The sequence below is a fragment of the Chaetodon auriga genome, chromosome 5, assembly GCF_051107435.1.
Source record: "Chaetodon auriga isolate fChaAug3 chromosome 5, fChaAug3.hap1, whole genome shotgun sequence".
Classification (NCBI taxonomy): domain Eukaryota; kingdom Metazoa; phylum Chordata; class Actinopteri; order Chaetodontiformes; family Chaetodontidae; genus Chaetodon; species Chaetodon auriga.
Window position 1 is genome coordinate 17,718,971 of NC_135078.1, and position 19,753 is coordinate 17,738,723.

General features: G+C 40.7%; 2 protein-coding genes across 2 annotated transcripts in view; one reads left to right on the forward strand and one right to left on the reverse strand.

Annotated features, from left to right (window-relative positions):
- The window catches only part of ipo11 (importin 11), a 112,377-nt gene extending 108,549 nt beyond the window's left edge, over nt 1-3,828 (reverse strand). The window contains exon 1 of the mRNA XM_076730814.1: nt 3,703-3,828. The gene's annotated coding sequence lies outside the window, so the exon portion shown is untranslated. The remainder of the gene's footprint in view (nt 1-3,702) is intronic.
- Nucleotides 3,829-5,643: 1,815 nt separating this feature from the next.
- hsd17b3 (hydroxysteroid (17-beta) dehydrogenase 3) lies at nt 5,644-13,759 on the forward strand. The gene is made up of 11 exons (XM_076731830.1): nt 5,644-5,851; nt 9,291-9,337; nt 9,746-9,821; nt 9,958-10,065; nt 10,220-10,287; nt 10,519-10,563; nt 10,866-10,900; nt 11,025-11,106; nt 11,195-11,260; nt 11,399-11,548; nt 11,724-13,759. The coding sequence occupies exons 1-11, from the start codon at nt 5,701-5,703 to the stop codon at nt 11,832-11,834; spliced, it is 939 nt and encodes a 312-aa protein (XP_076587945.1). The 5' UTR covers nt 5,644-5,700; the 3' UTR covers nt 11,835-13,759.
- Nucleotides 13,760-19,753: the final 5,994 nt, after the last annotated feature.

Consider the following 19,753-nt stretch of genomic DNA (forward strand, 5'->3'; position numbering starts at 1 on the left):
TCATGCATTCCCATTGTTGCTTTGTGTAACAAGCATGTGCCTGAAACAACAGCTGACTAACATTTTGTTTATGTATGGATACTACTGCTAACTGTAATTGTAATTGTACTGCAAGGCCATGCACCAGAAAGGTGCTAAATAAATAAAGGGAAAGTAATTGTTGTCAAATAACTATAACTAAATAAATGATTAGCTACAATTGTTTGTGTTTTTAAGCTACTGCACCAATGAAAAAAAAATATCACTGTTGATGTTCTTGTCTGGTATCTGACATATCATTCATGTAAACTTTACAGCACCTACTGGCCCAGAATACTTGTTTGAGTGCTCTTGTGCTGAGTTTGGGAGCCCAGCAAGCAGCTTTCACAAGACCACATTCTGACAGTGACAGCGGTATGCAGGCAAGTTTTGTGGTGAGTGAGCTAATAGCTAAGAAGCTAAAACCTCATTCTGAATGAGAGCTGCGAAGGAGTGTCTGTTTTCTGGTGCAGAGCTGCTAACACCAGACAGAGTAAAATTGTTACAGTGTCAGTTTGTCTGGAATAATTCATAGAGATGAAGAAAAACCTCACGTGGAAACTCAGTCATAGAAAAGGTCTGTGTGATCTGACCCTCATGGTGGACAGTATACCTCTCAGTGTTGAACCTGAAGCTCCAGCCAGCTTCTCAGCTCTCTGCCTTCAACTGTGAAATCACCTGAAGTGATATTAAAGCTGTGGCAGGTGCAGCTGGATAGAAGAAACACTGTGCTTTTTCCTACTCTGCAAGAATAAAAGCCTGCTGTGACATATGAATCAGGACATGAAAAGCAAACAGAAGCAGCTGAACATCTTCACTACACCATCTAATATAGAACCAGCTGATGTGCCTGACAAACTACAACATGAAGACATTGAGCTGCAACACGAAGACCAGCTACTGTGAGCAGCTCTTTCGAAAACTGAGTCTTACAAAGACTTACAGTTCAGTTCAAAACTGACTGACACAAACCAACTTCAAGTTGCATCACCACCATCTGACATCAGAAGCCTCGTCAAAGAGAAGCAGTTCCGGCCACTGCAGAGGTTAGTGTGATGTATGTGATCAATTACTTAGTATAGCCAGGGGTGCTGCCAAGGGGGGGCAGGGGCAGTTTCCTTCATTGCAGAAATTTTGGCTTGTCATAGTAGGACAAGCACATGTTACAACGATCAAAGAAAAAGTTTGGATGCTGTGTGAAACATAAATAAAACAGAATGTGATCATTTGCTGATCATTTCTGACATATACTCAATTGAAAACAATACAAAGACATTTAATTCAATACTTAAAAAAACAGACCAAACCAGATTTGGTGGTGATTGTTGGGACCGTGGGAAGATAAAGAGGGAAGATTTTGTTTTCTTTTATTTTGTTCTGTCAATTTTTAACGGTGTGTTTTACAGTGTAAAATTAGTGTTTTTGTAAATGGAGTCTGGTGGCCTTGCCGAGAGCTCCGTCACGACTGTTTCTGGTTAAGCAAAACGGATCTTACTCTTTAACAAAAAAGGTTAATCTCTGTAGGGATCCTTTCCGTAATGCTGTCAGACACAGGATAGCAATCTGTGCCCAGCAGTAGCGTACATTGACAGTGCTCAAACGCCCAGGCGGATTACATTTCAGTTTCAGTTGTTTCATGACTGCTGGCTGCAGCGCTGTCACTCAATACTGGACCAGTTTCCTCCATTAGTCATTTGAACACAAAAACATGGGTCAACAGAATATCTGCCCAAAATCTTTCCCATTTGTCTGGGACACTGAAATCTTCCAGGACAAGTGGATCGACAACATTTTTTTCAACTGGAAACTCTGCACGCAATGTCAGTGTCACAGATTGAAAATGAAATGTAGGTCAAGCTGAATCCAGTAACTAATTCAACACAGTACAGGACATTATTCTGTTTCTATATTTTGTGACGTGTCAGTGTGTAGATCTTTTAGAAGATGTTTATGTTGAAATAAATATACCTATACACGCAGTATATCTCACATTGAATTGGTTTGCCCTCTTATGGACATAATGCACAACAATAAACATTTGAATGGTTCGAAACAATATTTTTTGTGTTTGTTTGTTAGTTTGGTTGGCTTTCTTTTCTTTTAGGAATAAACACACATCATTTTTGCCCTATTCTGACAGCCCTAATTTGCAACACATTTCAAACAAGTTGGGGCAGGAGCAACAAAAGACTGAACACTGAAAGCTGTGGAATGCTCCAAAAACACCTGTTTGGGACATTCCACAGGTAAACAGGTTTGACAGGAGCGTCCTCAAAAGGATCAAAGGATGGAGCGATGATTGTGTAAAGGATGTTACTACATGGGCTGGTGAACTCTTGGGCAAACTGTTGTTAGTAAACAGTTTTGCTTGAAAATGACTGCACTCTGTTTTTGTTCACATTTTAATACAGCATCCCAACTTGTCTTGAATTGGGGTTGCAGTAACATCAATGACGGCCCCGTCCTAACACTGTTCAAGTGTCCCAGTAAGCCGTGACAGTAAACCAGCAGGCAAAATACCAGGACCTTCAAAAACAAAGCAGCAAGATGTAATTCAGCCATTATTGATTTCATTATTTAAAAATGTGCTTTTCCTACATAGACATTGAAAACTGTCCTCTTCGAAAAGGGATATTGCCAGATTTTATATTGACTGCGTTGTCTAAATACGTCGCAACACGTCCCAACATGTCACAGCTGTGCGCCTGTCGTTCCCATTATATACTGTACTTTGGCTGGGTCAGAAATTCATGCATACTCACGACGTATGCTTCAAATTCACTATGGGAAACTTGATTGTTGAGTGTCTGGTACCAAGAATTTGCAGAGCAAATATGCATGTTGTGTAACAGGTAGCTTGCTAACATACGGGGTAACACTGACAGTTCGGTATTGATGTATCGTAGCAGCTAGCTGTCACACCTGCGTGGACGACCCTCTCAAGGCAACACTGTGTTTTGGTGGTCTTATCAAGCGTTAGCCAGCCAAATGTCGGGTATTTTGCATATTTAACGGCCTCTGCCGCTATCACTAGCTAGCTTAGTTGTCAAATGCTGGCTGACTGAAGATGTAAGCTAGCGGCGACATTACTTTATCCTCTCAGGTTAATGAACGCTAAACGCTGATAGCGCTGACCCAAACAACTAAAACGTGATTCACGATACGAGATTGATGAGACTGAAGCGAAGTTATCCTCTGCCTGGCCCGACTACAATGTACAGCTATCAGCGTCCACAGGCCTCTGTCACAGCATAGAAACGTTGTTATGATACGGACTTCAAAATCAAGACACAATCACATATGATAAGAAACGTGTCTGTGGAGCGGGTTAGTTTGTTTCTGAAACGCAGAGAGAGCCAAAACAATCTCAAAGGTACAGGAATTGAAAGGGTGCAGCAACTGCACCATTACATGTGCATTATTTAGATTCACAATTGACTTTCATAGTCCAGACTGCTTTGGTGGCCCTCTCTGCGTGTCATGTACTATGTAAATAAGACAACCATCCATTCAATAAGAAACGGGCGACAAACCGTGCGTACTCAAAACACCAAAGCTAACTTTGGGCTAGCTAGCAAGCTAAACTTATTCAATACGAAACCAAGGGCCAACAACGTCCGCGCTGCAAAACAACGTCTTTCCTCAAGCAAACGTCTAAAAAGAGAAACATAAAACCGGACTCACCGAAAAGACTGACGGCAGAAAAACTGAAACTGTGCTTGTTACAGTGTCCACTGAAGCTCTGCCAATGCTACTGTAATGGGAGATGGAAACACACGCTTGTAGGAATGGCGCGAGCTACACAGCAGGCGCACGCTGATGACGTAGGGGGTTTAGCAGGCTCGTCATGAATGAATGGAGCCAGCTGCAGTTGTATGCTGCGGATAAACGTGCGGTTATCATCACTCCTTCTCATCATCGCTGTTGTCTTTTCGAAGGTACCCATAGCATAGACAACATTTTGGAAATTATGAGACTTCGTAAAGCAACATCTATGTAAATCTAAGGTTTATATTTATACATAAACAGTTAGCCTTCCCTTCTGTATAATTTTTTTCCGACTACCTCTGAAGCTGTAAACACTGTCAACACATCCAAGTTAATGTGAAATATGTGACTATTGCTTCTTTGTAATACCGTAATTCACAGACATATTTCCCTAATTTTTGTGTAATTGAAAGAAAGTCTCAACACAGAATTGACTAATAAGAAATTCAATGCTTCTAATGCATGAAGAAATTGATGAAATACTTAAAGCTACTTTAAGGAAGGGTGTTATGGATAAAAGGGGGGCTGCAGTTAATATTTAAATTCATTACTGATTAATCTGCTAAATACTTTCTTGATTGATCTTTTGGACCATAAAATATCTCAAAAAAGTGAAAATACTTCACAGTTTTCTTAACTCAAGAAAAAGTCCTTAAATTACTTGTCTCATCAAGCCAACAGATAATTGGAATATCCAAAGATAATTCATTTACAATCACAGAAAAGTGGAGAAACGTCACATTTGTGTCAGGTCAATAATTGATTCATTGTTTCAACTATAGATAAAACCAGGATATCAATATAAATTGTGTTATAAGAAATTCCTCATATCAAAATCAGCTTATCAAGTGCTAATGGATAATGTGTTAGCAAAAAAAAAAAAAAGCCCATTTACACATCCAGAAAACACACAGCAAGAAGAACATCTAAATGAAGTCATGTTTGTGGCCACCTAACAAGCACAATATTGGCGCAATATCACAATATTGGTTTAAAACTGTTTGCTCAATACTCAGCTTTCTTCAGCAGTCACTTGTTTAAATTGGCTCTTTTCCAGAGAGTATGTGCTGCCCTCCCCAGTTGACATTCAACTAGTCATGCACCCACCAAAGTGGCTTTATGTTTTTTAATGTTTTTTTGTTTTGCAGTTACAACACATACAGTACACCACCCAGTCAGGAGAAAGGGCCACATAGTTTTTAGTATTTGCACAGGACCCAAGTAGAAGTACAAGTACAGCAGGCAGGCTAATCATCAGCTTCAGAACTCAAGGGCAGACAGGTAAAAGGCAGGAGACTGACTTGGAAAACATTACAAATTTTAGTTATATACTGCTTTTAAGTCATGAAAAGAAATCAGTGACAGTGTCAGATGATATTGTTGGTAAGTGTGTGAGTATATAAGAGCCCCTTCACTTGGGCTTTGTGTTAAATTATTTTTGGCAGGACCCTATTGGCTGCTCTTGCTCATAGTTAAAAGTACTTTTTGCTTACCATATACCATATATGTATGTAGTTATCATTATTGCAATTTTTAAGCAAAAATCAAGGGAAATTCATTTGGTGATTAGGTTTTAAAAGTATTAATTGTCACCCCCTGAATCCCTAATGGTTAAGCTCTAAAAAATAGAACCTCAGTAGCTAAACAGCATTACAACTCGATTCAACATGTACTATTTGTGTGTGTGTTTGCATGCAAGTCAGAGGTAGAGTGAGAGTCTGTGTGTGTGTGTGTGTGTGTGTGTGTGTGTGTGTGTGTGTGTGTGTGTGTGTGTATTCTTGAAATGGGAGTGTCCTCTGCTAGGGCTATTCCCTCTTTCTGTCATTCTTTATTTCACTGAAATAAAAACTTTCTCTCAGAGCATACAAACACAGAGAGGCTAAAAGCTGGAGTTAGTTCCTGAGCTGGTCAAGCATGGATTTAATGGAGCTGTTTTTCATTTCTCTTGGTGCTGCAGTTGTTGTCTATTATGGAGTGAAACTGCTGCTTTTCAGTAGGATGCTTTTTCCAAAACTGTGGTTTCCGATGTCAAAATCTTTTTTCACCTCTATGGGAGAGTGGGCAGGTGAGCAATGTGTGCATGCACATGTGTGTATGTGTGCATGTGCATGTGTGTGCATGTATGTGACCATGCAGGAAATGAATGTAAATCTATGTTATGTCCCCATTGTGTGTGTGTGTGTGTGTGTGTGTGTGTGTGTGTGTGTGTGTGATGTGTATGTGTGCGTACGTGTGTGTGAGCATGTGCTGAATTGTACGTCAGACCTACAGCAGGTCATATTGTGGCTAACAAATGCAAGGACTTCGATGGACAGGACATGGAAGTACAAGCAAGAACATGCAAAAAACAGTGGCAAATGTTTACATGGCTGAGCTCACTGCTGCATGATAAAAAAAAAAAAAAAAAAAAAAAAAAAAAGAACTGCCAGTAAAACTGTAAAAGAAAAAGAGGAGCTCACAGCTCTGGACTTGTTTAGACCTTCCTCTGTTACACAAGATTGCACTTGTTTACTGACTGAAACTAAAATGGCAAGTTTGACTTTACTTCAGAAGTTTCTTGGATGTTTGTACCTATTGAGCAACTGCTTACATTAACAGAGAAGAGATCTCATCAATGTTATGTACGTACCTACAAAACACATTGCAGCACTAATTACTCTGTTACTTGAATATCACAGAACATTAATTCTGAGTTTATCTGCAAAATGTTCCCTGCCAATGTAGCTATAGTTTAATAATAATAATATGACAAGGGAAGTAAACTGGTGTCACTGATGTCAAAGAAGATGCACAATGCCTCTGACGGTGTAATCCGCCCTGCTCTCCTGCAACATTTTGTAATGAACTGCCTTTGACAAAGCTGACAACGGGAATTAAAGAAAGGCACTACTACCTTCTCCAGCTGGTGCATGTAGTCAAATGCGCAACCATATGAACTTGAGGTCAGTGTCAGTGTATTTTAACCTAAACACCACCGGGGGCACTCAGTCCGTTCTGGCCCCTCCCTCAGGCCATCTCCTGGTAATTACACCAAAACATTTCCCTGCAGGTCCCAGCAGTCTCATCAACTGACAAGAAATCCTTTGGCATCTTCTGAAGAGGTTATTCAGTCTCCCACAGCACTAAAAGAAGCCTAATAAAAAAGCAAAGTATACTGGGCTGGTGCAGTTTCATTCCATTCTAGCACAAAAGAAAAACAGGCATCAGAACAGGATGTTCCAGGCTGCATAAAACCTGTCCCTTTTCTTTTATTTCTGCCCTGACAATCTGAAACTACATTTGCATTTACAGAGTTTGTGTCCCCATCAGAGTTGGGCCTTTTCAATGTCAAGTGGCCTCGGATGTATTGTGTGGTATTTGGGCCACCTGAGGACAATGTATATGAAATGAATATTTGCAGTATGTATGCTTGCGTGTGTGTCTGTGCCGTTGATTGAATAGTAAGTGTATTTGAGGATAGTGTATGGATGCTTGTGTTAAGAATAATGCTTAAAGATGTGGGATTCATAATGATTTGTAATGAATATATCATTCTTCAATTCAAAAAAACATTACAACTGGCATATTTACCATGGCACTGATGGCAGAATCTAAAAAAGCATCAAAAAACACACTGCAGCAGCCAACAATGTATGCTGAACTACTTCATATTTAACGCTTATTTGGATAAATGTAGAAAATTTCCCTCGGCTGTCTTCTCTCTATTTGTTGTTGTAAATCAAGCTGTGCTTTGAAACTAAGAGATTTTGTTAATGTAGGCCGAGCTCAATCATCTCACTGTGAATCAGTACACAATATGACAACTGTGAGAACAAAGAAAACTGTTCATCACGCCAAGAAACACTTACCCCTTCCTGCTGCCCTCAGTAGAAACAGTCTCTAATACTTTGCTGGCAATTATGGTGTGCTGAAACAAAATAACAAACTGAGCTGAGAAAACATTGTATTAGATTGGTACCAAAATAAAAATTACCTGTGTGACTTAAACAAAACAGATTTATCAAACCTAAATGAAACAGACAGTATGTGTATTTCATATTGGAAAAGAGAATGACGTTTTGTTCAAGACTTTGGGATAATTTTTTTTAACATTGTCCTTCTGATGCTTGGACCGTTCAATCCAGTCCTCAGAGATAATTTGCATAAAGAACAATGGCAGAGCCGTGTCTGAGACCCTTGGCCTGAATGCAGATTATTGTTGTCTATGTGTTTATTTCAGTCACGCAGTTTGACACTGAACAATGCCGTTATTACGCAACCCAAAATATACAACAATTTGAGAATGTGTTTCCTGCAGTGTAATACTTATTGTGCAACTATGTCTGCAGGAGTTTTTGACCACTGATGAGTGGTTTTCTGACTAGTAAGGTGTTTTTGATAAGACCAGTAATGTAATAATATGCAGTTTTCTCCGGTAAGACTAATGTAAGCTGCAAATGGCAGCCAGTGTAGAGCGAAAATGGGGATGCCCATTGCATGGACTGGCATCAAAAAATTGGAAAAAGACAGGAAGCAGCCCTCTGGTTGTTGTGCAGCTCTATAAATCTGACTCAAATAACATTTCACCACATGGGGGTAAAGCACAATAGTGGTATTTGCCACCGTTTTTGAGCTTTTAGTATCTAAAGCTAATGTGACACAGAAAGATTCCCATCATATTTGACTTTAAAGACTCATCCTTTCATTTTAGTTTGCAAAGGGTCAGTTGATTTTTGTGAGGAGTGTGCAGTGTGCCAAAGACAATCATTGTCTTCTAGAAGACCATATTATGATTCAGCTTTTCAGAGAGGAAACATAAAAGAAACCCTAAAAGCAAAAAAAAAAAAAAACATCCCATTGGCTTGTTCTTGTGCATGCAGAACAGAGCATGAAATCAATTCTCAAATGGAATAAGTGAGAACTTTATCGAAGTTTTAGAGCTCAGAGCTTTGTCATCTGACACTGTTGTCATTTGATTAAAAAAAAAAAAAAAAAAATCAGCACATTTCAGCAGCTTCCAGACTGAGATTACTCATTTGGCCTGCAGCCCCATGCTGATAAGAGCTCAAACCAGTGCATACCATCTCATCCAAAGTCCACTTGGCTTTACTTAACCTTAAATCTAAGTCCTGGAAAGCCAGGCCTGGACAAATATCAGTGCCCATCACTATTTGTCTGAAAATAGTGAGGAAAAAAGCGCCTGTGATCTTTGTAATCAGGGTCAGGAGGAGATGGGAGAGTGAGCACTCAGAAACAAGGAGTTCCTGTTTGTTCTCAGCAAATTCTTTATCACCACCAAGGACACGCTGTATAAGTACGGTCTGGTGGAACAGGATGGGTGGGGTATAGTGTAAACAAACACAAACACAGACACAATCCTGGGATTTGTTTGACAGCAGAGGAAGGAAGATGACGTAGCGCAGCTTTGATGCACAGTGCCTCTAGTGTTCAGAATGGAAACTGCAAGAGAATATGGCAACTGATCAAAGTCATTTCTAACATGCACCCCTGCATCCCTGTTTTAGTGGTGACTGGTGCTTCAGAAGGCATAGGAAGAGCATATGCATTTGTGGTAAGTGATTGTTTAAACAGCCTTACTTGTGTTTGCAGGTATGAGAAATATTTCTGCACTTTATACTCAAGTATAGGGCACGAAAGGAATGCATCTTCAAAGGTAAAGATAAGACTTTATTGATCCCACACCCAGCATTACAAAAAGTAGATAGATAAAGATTAAAAAAAAAAAAAAAGAAAAGAAAAACAATTATATATATATGCACATTATGTACAGATTATAAAAATACTAAATGCCATAAAAAAAATTTGGCTACTAGCATTTTTATTTTCAAACCTGGGCAACAAATACATCCTGCTCAGCTCATCATGCAAGTTAAAATTTGATGCACATCTGCTAATGTTTGTCAATTTTTACATGTTTCATCCCTCCTACCACCCACCACTGCACTATCGCTTCTCTCAGCTGGCTAAGCGAGGAATGAACGTGGTAATGATGAGCAGAACCAAAGAAACATTGGACCAGGTGGCCAAGGAAATAAGTAAAAACCTGCTTTCTGTTTTTACATATTGTGTTGTGTCTGCTTTTAAAACTTGGATTACATCTACAAGTATGCTGTCATCTATAAGTACATAATGTGCAGTATATTGCTGACTCCACATTTTCTTTCTTCACAGCTGATACAACAGGGCAGAGGGTGAAAGTGATAGTAACAGACTTCACACAGGAAAACATCTTCAGTGAAATCGAGGATCAGCTTAAAGACCTCAACATTGGGGTTTTAGGTTGGATTTTTTTTTTTATGTTTCCATGTAATGTTTGAAACAATAATTGCTTCCACAGACACAAAATACAAGAAAAGGTCATTGTTTATAGGATACAAATGCCTTCCTTTCTTCACAATCTTTGAAACTGAGGCTTCTTGTTTCTCTACCCCAGTCAATAATGTCGGCATACTGCCCAGCTTCATCCCCTGCAAATTCCTTGACTCTGCAGAGTTGGACCAGGTCAGTGTCGGTCAGAGGAAACAAAAGCTACGTTTTCATCCAGTGTTGCTTCTCTGCTGTGTCTTTGCTGGCACACGGCTGCATTTCTTGACTTGTTACCACCACCTGTAGATCAGTGGAATGAGGTGAAACCGTTGGCTGGAATCACTGTATGCACCCCTGTGCACTTTCTTTCCCTTAATTACCAATAAAGACAGCTTACTTGGGACCCATGTTTATCTGTGCTTTCAGACAATTACAAAGATGATAAACTGCAATGTGAAAACTATGGCCAAGGTAAGAGTGTATTGCAGTTTCAAAACAGACACCATAAAGTCTTAGTGACACGTGTGTAGGATCAAAAACAAAGAATCCCTCACGCTGTCCATCACTTATTCTCTTTACTAAAAACATTTTGGTCCTCAAACTTTCATCAAGTTCATATTGACAATAGTTCAGAAAGTTTACTGTTGAAACATTAATAACATGAGTACAAGTGATGGACATTCTGTGGGATTCTTCGTTTTCTTGCCAAACAAATGAACTCAGTCAACCCCTATATTTGTCTAAAATACAAACTTATTTTCTTTTTTCTCCAGATGTGCAAAATAATCCTCCCAGGCATGGAGAGCAGGTTTCCTTCCCATGTTTTGTTCATTAGATGTAATCATTTAGTGTAAATCCTAACATGCTGATGAACATTGAGTTTCTGGCCAAAAAATGTTAGACCACAATATTTTTTTTTCCCACTTCTACAGGAGGAAAGGGGTGATTGTGAATATTTCGTCTGGAGTTGCTTCTATTCCATTCCCCCTGTACACCCTGTATGCTGCATCTAAGGTACTGTAAGCACAGCATCACAAGTGCACCTCTAGTTTCCCTGAATCACATCGTATGATCACTCCTGCTCTAATTCCTGTTCCTATAGGTGTTTGTGCAAAGATTTTCTCAAGGTCTTCAAGCAGAATACAAAGATAAAGGGATTATTATACAGGTACTGTGATTCTTATTGAGACTCCACCTCAAGATCTGAAAATGAAAGGAGGAGGGAATGAGTTTACTTTGGAGTAAATTCTTTCTTCAGATCTTGAAAATCTTGTCAGAACTGTCTCTATCCGCCTTATTTTCTCAGGCAGTGGCTCCATTCGGGATCTCCACTCGAATGGCAGGTTTCCAAAAAACCAACATGGTGACGCTGTCCCCAGAGCACTTTGTGAAATGCTCGCTGCAGTACCTCAAAGCTGGAGACAAAACGCATGGCAGTGTCTCTCACATCGTTCTGGTAAGACTCACTGACACAGTCATTTGATAATGCCAAATAATCCCAAATTAAATTGCAAGAGGCTGATTTGTCCCTGTGATTATGGATGTGTCTGTGTCTGTGTGTGTGTGTGTGTGTGTGTGTGTGTGTGTGTGTGTGTGTGTGTGTGTGTGTGCGTGTGCGTGTGCGCATACAGGGCTGGTTCCTGCAGACTATTCCTCTCAAGGTCCTCTATGCAGAGTCTGTGCTAAACAGCCTACAGGACTATGTCAAGAAGAAAAATGCACAGATGAAGCGCAACTCATGAAAGTGGTAGGAATAACTAACCAGTGACGTAAAGACATTTGGATTGAGTATTATGCTGTAAATATCATTATGAAACTGGTGATAACAAACCTAACTACTCTTATTAGTTTGTGTGCAGTGGCACTTCTTGTTTGTATATTGTGTTGCATTGTGGGTAAGCCACCTTCAGGAAAGCATCATCATTAAAGGAATTATTGTCTTCAGTTCTTAATGTTTAGAAGGATTGATACATCACTTTCTTGTTTATTTAAAAATGTTCAAATCCCACGGCTCTGTGTTAATCCCTCCTCATATCTACTTTGTTCTAAATATGCTGAGCCTACACTCACAATAGAGGAACGTGCACCCAGAGTCACCTCTATAAAGTATCCATTACAACACAATGTTTAACTGTGACCACAATAATTCATGTATAATCTAATTGACACTGCCTTGATAGTGTCAACAGAAACTGAACACTATGAGCTTTGTAGTGGAAGAATTTAAGACAGAGCAGTTGCATTGTACAGGTGTACCTCATAAAGTGACCACTGCGTGTAAATTTGTTGCCATTCATAGGCATCATGTCCCCAAGGGGGCACTGTTTCAACACGCTGCGGCATTTCTTCGATCCAGTTGCCCATTTAATCATAAGGGTTGATATTAATAGGCTCTTATTTTGATAATAATTTGTGTACACTTCCTTTAACATATTCAAATCTAAAAGTTAAGTATATAAGAAATATGAGTTGTAATGCAACTGCAGTTACTCATGAAATGTTTTTTTAAGCTTGTCCTTGAAAGCATCTTCGGACTCAACAAATGTGACAAAGCATTGACATCACTGGCAAGTTTGTGTGTGTGTGCATCCGGTTTAGTCATAAATCTTGCAAAGGAATATGAGTGATAATGAGTCTGGCACCTTATCTGCTGAGCGCACACACAAACACACCTGTAACTGTCATTACCTTTCCCCTCTGAGATGGAGGAAACATTTGATCAGATGAGTAAACCACCAGACGACTTCAGGTGTCAGTCACCATTCTCATATCTGCAAAACCAGTTGGGGGTGGACGGGAACTGATGAGCTTGTACATGGTTCCTGAGAAATGAGAAGGCACTGGAGACCTGGGTTTGGTAGCCTGCTGCTTACAGGATGATGTACAGTGTTTAAAGCTTGCGTAAACATTTCCTCAGCTGTGCGTGTACGTATGCAGACGTGGACACGCACGACCGTACGTCCTACCGAGACGTCTGACCTGAAAGAGCTACTAATCATGAGGTGACCGGGCTGTTTAGGCAGCCGTAATGAATGATCCTCCCCATGAGGAATAGTGCAGGGAATAGGAAAAGTAAGAGGTCAGAGTGACCTACATGATCCACGTCTGGCCTGACTGTTTGAAAAAGGCACAGAATAACTCATCTTCACATGAAAATAGTCTTTATTCATCCCATATAGCACTAACTGAGACAAGTCCAACACTTTCACAACAATTAAAGCGCTACAAGATTATAGACAATTGATGAAAACATCATCCTATCATCCTATAAAAGCAAATCTGCTGTAATATTGTAGGTTATTGTGGTTATTTTAAAAATGTTTTGGATTTTGCTTGAATCAAGGGCCTACAGTCATTATAATATGCTTGTAATTTATGGTATTTGTATTATGGATTTGTCAACTGTCGTATTTGACCTTCCTCAGGCATTTCTATTTCGTCCCTTGGTGTGGACGTGTACAGTATATAAATCTCTGAAGGTACTTTCGTGTGTTATTTTAAACTGATGAATGTTTATCTGTAGCTGTTTAATCTCTAAAGATCTGGCTTCATTTCATGTTATAGGGTTGGAAACATAATCTTGTTCAACTCTGACAGATTCACAAACATGTTTGTTATCTTGAGATCTCCCCTTCAATTTAAAATAAAGTTTTGTGCTTTTAAACAATGTTTGACTGTGCAGCATGACTTCATATTGACTGTCCTGCCACTGAGACATCGGGGTAGATGAGGTTAATGTGATCCTCGCTTTCCTAATATTTACATAAGCAAGTTTCATTTTCCACAAGTGAGAGCCTGAAACAAAGTGTGATCAGAAGGTTCATACTTGAACATTTTATATTGCACAGTTTGTGTTCACCTTATGCTCCTCTCCAGACACTGACATGACCAGCACACATATGCCTTTATTATAAATACAGTATCAGCACCTACATGGTAACAACAAAGGAGTAAGCAAACAAATGGTGAGAAGCACTGTCTTTATAACGATAAGTTAAGTTATGTAACAGCTTTTAATATTGCTATCAGCAGTAATAACTTAAGGCATTGCATTTGTGAATCAGAATTATACCTCGAGGGTCAGCCTGCAGCCAGAGGAAGACTTGTTAGTTATCTATGGAAATATCAACATCTTATCTCTTATAGTGCATTTATGAAATGATCTGAAAAAGCATCCTGCAAATGTCATCTCACTCTCTTCCACTTATTGGTTTCTAGAGGTGGTCCTGGGGTAAGATGAATGTAAAATGAAAACAAAGAACAAACATGGGAATCCTAAAATAGATTCACCAAAGATTCAGGCTGCAACTGATTCCAAGCAGAGGGAGCAGAGATATGCAACAGTGATATGCAAAAAGGTAAAGAGACGGCAATTTAGAGTCCAGATTCCAATTAGATTTTATGTTTAAAATGCAGGATTGTCAAGCCAAGTCTGTTGTATCAGTTTGATGTATTGTTCTTGTTAAACTTACAAATACATTAATACATTTATATTGTCTTACATGGCTAATTTGTCTCAGAAGACTTAACAATTTAAAGCACATAAACTGTGTCACTGTGTAGTTTCCTATGAGAAACACCCCTGTGATTGTGGTAACATTCAATATGGCCACTGGAGGGCACAAAATGCAAAGGTTTCAAACTGCCTTCTTACTAAGAATCTGCAGCAGGCAGAACACACACACACACACACACACACACACACACACACACACACACACACACACACACACTATATTAAAACTGATGTCATGTTAGTTCTCATTGATGATCTACGCCTGTGTCTTATCAAAAACAGTCCCTGCACTTTGGTGAAGAGACAAATAATAAAGTCTCACACATGGAACATTATGCTTGTAGAGCAGATGGGGCGTCTGTTGTTACCAATTAGGTCACATTGATCACAGAACTACAGCAAAGTTGTGCTCAGGAGAAAAACTACTGCATATATTCTTCTGTTTTTTCTTAAATGTCTTTAATTTAACGTAATGACGACTACTACTCTCCACGAGTGGGAAATTCCAGAAGCTGTGTTATCTGTAACGCTCCTCCAGTTGCACCTCCTTCAAAGCCGCAGTCTGAGCAGCGTGTGTGTTGTCACCTGCAGCTGAAATGAAAAGTTGTTTACCTTGGTTGCTCAAGAGCAGGGACTTTCCTCACCTGAGGTGATGTGCAATTTAGTGGTGCACACATTTATGACACCTTTTAATTTACCAGTTTCAAAGCCTCTCTCACATCAGATGAGCTTCTCAGAGTTGATGAGTCAATATTACTACTGTCATAATAGCAGCTCAGAGGCAGCCAAAGAAGAAAGATCCATTTATAGAGCATCAGTGTGGGAGGGCTTCTCTCCTGCACTCGCAGAATAATGGTTGTATCATCAATGGGATCATATTTTAACACAAATATTAAGTCAAACTGGTTTCAACGTGTCCAACGCCTCCAGCAGATGAGAGCTTCATTAAGAAAGCGGTCAAAGGAAAGTCATCGTTTTAATTTCACTGGGTGACCGTAGCGTATGTGGGTGGTCAGGGCTCCGAGGACGGGCTCCACATTGCAGACCGTGTGTGTGTGTGTGTGTGTGTGTGTGTGTGTGTGTGTGTGTGTGTGTGTGTGCGTGCTAGAGCAGGGGAAAGAAAAGGAGAGAGGTGTTGCCTTTGAGGATGCTCCCCGTGTGACTCCTCTCTCCTCCCTGGACACTGCTTGCTTGTTGTTTCAGTAAACAGAAGGGTCCAGAGATGATCCAAGACAAGCACACAGCCACCGCAGCCCACCCAGGAGTCAAGGTCAGGACCACTAACATTCAGGCACACACATAAAACACAAGAGCTGAACTCATTCACCCTAATGCTTAAAAAAAAAAAAAAAAGGATCCAGTCTAACGTGGTAATCATTGAACCTGGATAGCCATTTTCCCCCAGAAGACTGGATGACGCTGAACTCCAAATAAAAATATTTGAGTGAATCACTGGAACGCTATGAAACCCCAATAAGCTAATACACTGCGCATTTCTGACTCCATATTTCCTTCAGTGGCTTTCTCTCTGTATGTTTTCCATCTCCTGACGGCGCTGTGCATGTCAGCGTGACACACCAGTATAAATATTAGAATATTTGTACTAGCTGAAATATTTTGGTGACATAATTACCATCTTGTCCGTCAAACTCTGTTGCTGAGCAGACGGAGATTCATTCTCACAGAGGAGTTTTAGGGGTAATTATTTCTCACAGGGGTAATAATACCTACCACTTCACTCCTCTATTCAGGACCAAGGTCTTTGAAACTCAAGAAGATAATTCCAACCCTTCATCTTCATTCAAAAGAGCAGGCTGTCAGGGACGGGCCGCACCGTCAGCGAGGGACAGCAAACAGGACGAAGGAAGAGGGACAGAGGAAGAGGATAAAAGAGAATGGAAGGTAGGGGAGAGGAAGAGTAAAAAAAAAAAAAAAAAAAGAGTTTCAGAGAGAGATGGGTCGAAAAAGGGAAAAGAAAAGGCCAGTGACTTCCCTGACGGCCCAGTGCTCACATATGGCCAGGCTTTGCTTGTGTAGCCTCACTTCAAGGCGAAGGGCCCTGCAAACATAAACAGTGGAGAGGCTGCAGCTGGAGCAGGGAGGCAGCCGCTTGCTTACCGAGACCTCTCTACACTAAACAATGGATCAAGTGACGCACAGGCCTTTGGCAGTGCAACAGAGACCCAGGCAGCTCAGGAAAGCCTTTCTTCCGTACGTTTATATCTCTGCTCTCTCAATATTTACCCCATGGGAAAACACACAATTTTCCACTCCTTTTGTTCTGAAAGGAGCGAAAACAGTAGACCTCCCTCGATCCCAACTTCAAGACAGGACGGGGTCAGAGGGGACAAGTGTCTTTTTGTGCAAAAAATTTGGACGCAGGACAGCAATTATGCGACTCCGTCTGGAATTCCATCACTTACTCACTCCCACAGCTATGTACAGGTGTTGGGAATGAACAGATTTAAGCTCGGCCTTCCCTTCAGTGCAATTCATTGATATTCACACGCACAGTCTATTCCCAGCCGCGCTGAAGAGAAGCAAACAAAATGAGGATTAGTCTCTCTTACTGCGTGCGTTACTGCATGAGAAACATGTACGAGTGTGTGTGTGTGTGTGTGTGTGCATCTGTGTTATATCTCTTTTATGATGGGGCACAAAGGGGAACGGAAGGGCCCAGGAGCCAGTGAATTAACCCAAATTACAGCTAACAGTTGCCTGGGTAACTGGATAGGAATGAGGGGCAAATGGTGTGTAATTTCCTAATGAAGGGTGGGGGGGGGGGTTCTTCTTTTTCACATTTAGAGACCTCCTCGGCCTGTTACCGTAACGACAGGAGGACTCTGTACCCCCCTAATTCAGTTGTTTGCTTGCTGAGTCACCTAAATGTTTTTTCATAGGCCTTGGTTACAAACCGTTTCTCCTGTTCCCTCATAAACACCTTAAGACGGTCATTTAAATACAAGTTTTTAATGAGAGTTACATTATTATCGTTGCCCTGAGGAGAACATTAATGATACATACTTCTTGAGCCTTAAACGTCCTGAAACCTAATTTTCTCAATCAGCTTCTTAATGTGAGTGATGGGTTCCCACAGGAACACACACTTTTTCGCTTACATTAGAACAGTCTCTTCTCACTGGTTTGAAGTGGGCTGGGCTGAGCCAGAAAGGGGATGTGACATCTGCGCACCAATCAGAAGTTAGCTACGTTTAAATCAGAGTTTGATGACAGCTGCTTGATTGTTTGGTTACTATCAATCAAACGGGATCAAACCACACTCACACAGTCCTGATGAAGCACATTAGATGAGTTTTTGAGGGTTAAATTCTTAAAGTCACAATGACGCTGAAGTTAAATTGTCCTGCAGAACGTGACCAAGAGTTACAAGAGACTTTTTCACCTTGTTAATATGTCCATGGGATGTTTTTCTATATGCTACAAGACATATCAGGAGTGAAATTTGCAGTCAACACCATGCCTGAGTCACTGTAAATCCCAAGTGATGAACTGAACACTGTACAGGAAAACAGGAATTCTGCTATCGAAACACTCAAAAATGATGTTTTTTAACATATATTTGCCATAAGCAAGAGGTAACACATACACGGGATGAATGATTTGGATTGTATCAGGAAATGTTTTTATTTAAGTGTCCTTAAGAATTAATATTTAAAGACGTGGGGGTTTTTTTTAACTTTTTTTTTTTTTTTACTTGTTGCTTATTTTGTCATGGATATTCAGTGTTACAGAGAAAGCCAAATTTTCTTTATGTATTTATACAAGAGCTAGTTCTTAATCAGCAGCAGTTTGCAGACCTTCTTAACACATTGCAGAGTGAATGTCTGGAAACCTGAGCCTGAGATGAGTGGAGGCCCGGGTCAGCATGGGTCAACACTCATTCACAGCTTTTTACTAATCAAATCAAGCCAGGTGTCACAGTCTGACTTCTGCAAATAAACCTACATCGCCTGGGCTGTTGCTCTGCCGCTCTGTCTGACTATCCAGTTTATAACAGACTCACAGACACCCGGGTACTAGTGGCAGGGATTATAAACAGACTTCTCACCCTGCCCTTGACACAAAGAGACAAGACAGTAATGGGAGAGCTGGAAAATCTCTTTGGTTGTATTTCTCTTGACTCTGTCTCGGTATGGGAAACTACACTAGAAAGCATGTAATAAAATAAAATATGATCATCTGACTGACTTGAGACACTGGCAGCGATCGCTCACGGTGGTGGTGGTGGTGTCACACTCCGCAGGGCAGAACCCTGCAGTTAGCATTAAGGATAAGTGAGCCGTGTTTGCCACTGATCCATGCTAGTTGGCCTCCATTAGCCTCCGAGCACTGTCAGTCAGTGGGTGAGCTTTTCTGTTGTCAGTAACACACTAAGCCGCTCTGCTATCTCTCTTGAACCAGACTGTGACTACAAAAGACAGATAGGAATCTGCAAATCTCAGTCGTGGGTGAAACAGGCAGAGAAAAGCAGAGAGGGAAGGGTTTAGGATGAGAGAAAGGGCTTTTTATTCTCCTCTGTCTGCGATTTGAACAGGTGTGACAGATGTGTGGCCCCAGTATGCGATGATAGTCATGATCTACCACCCAGAAGGTCCACATGCACACGCACATACTCTTTACTAAGCTGTATGTTCTGCTGGGGCACGTACTCCTGTCTCTTGTTTATTGACAGCTATCAGCACTTTCTCATTTCTGCTAAACAAAACACAATACTCAGAGCAGCTCTCTTTGGGGTTCAGTGCAACAGCTGAAAGAGGTCAGACACAGCTGTGAGGTTCAGCACATGCATGCGCACTCACGCACCTACGCACACAGCGAGGGCTTTATTTTGTTTTTCCATATCTGCGACGCTGTGAGTTTGATATGTCAATAACTTTTTGGGGGGCTTTTTTGGAGCAGTGCAAATAATTCTGTCATCTAAGAGAGCTTGAAACCCGCTTTAAATGAGAGCGTGAGAGGACAGGTGGATGGATGGGTGGGAAAACTACTCCCCGGAGCTCTCCCGGCTCCACTTAAAGTCTTCAACTGCTTATTGTTATTTCACTAATAGCGCAGCAGCTTCCACTCTGAGGGGCGTTTGAGGCACAACTGGGCCAAACCACAGACTATCACATTACCGTGCAC

What these genes read in the sequence shown, in the direction of transcription:
- hsd17b3 (XM_076731830.1), top strand. Translation starts at nt 5,701, where the DNA reads ATGGATTTAATGGAGCTGTTTTTCATTTCTCTTGGTGCTGCAGTTGTT. An exon ending in CCTCAACATTGGGGTTTTAG is followed by an intron (nt 10,066 to 10,219) that starts GTTGGATTTTTT and finishes TCTCTACCCCAG; the next exon opens with TCAATAATGTCGGCATACTG. An exon ending in GTGTCTCTCACATCGTTCTG is followed by an intron (nt 11,549 to 11,723) that starts GTAAGACTCACT and finishes GTGCGCATACAG; the next exon opens with GGCTGGTTCCTGCAGACTAT.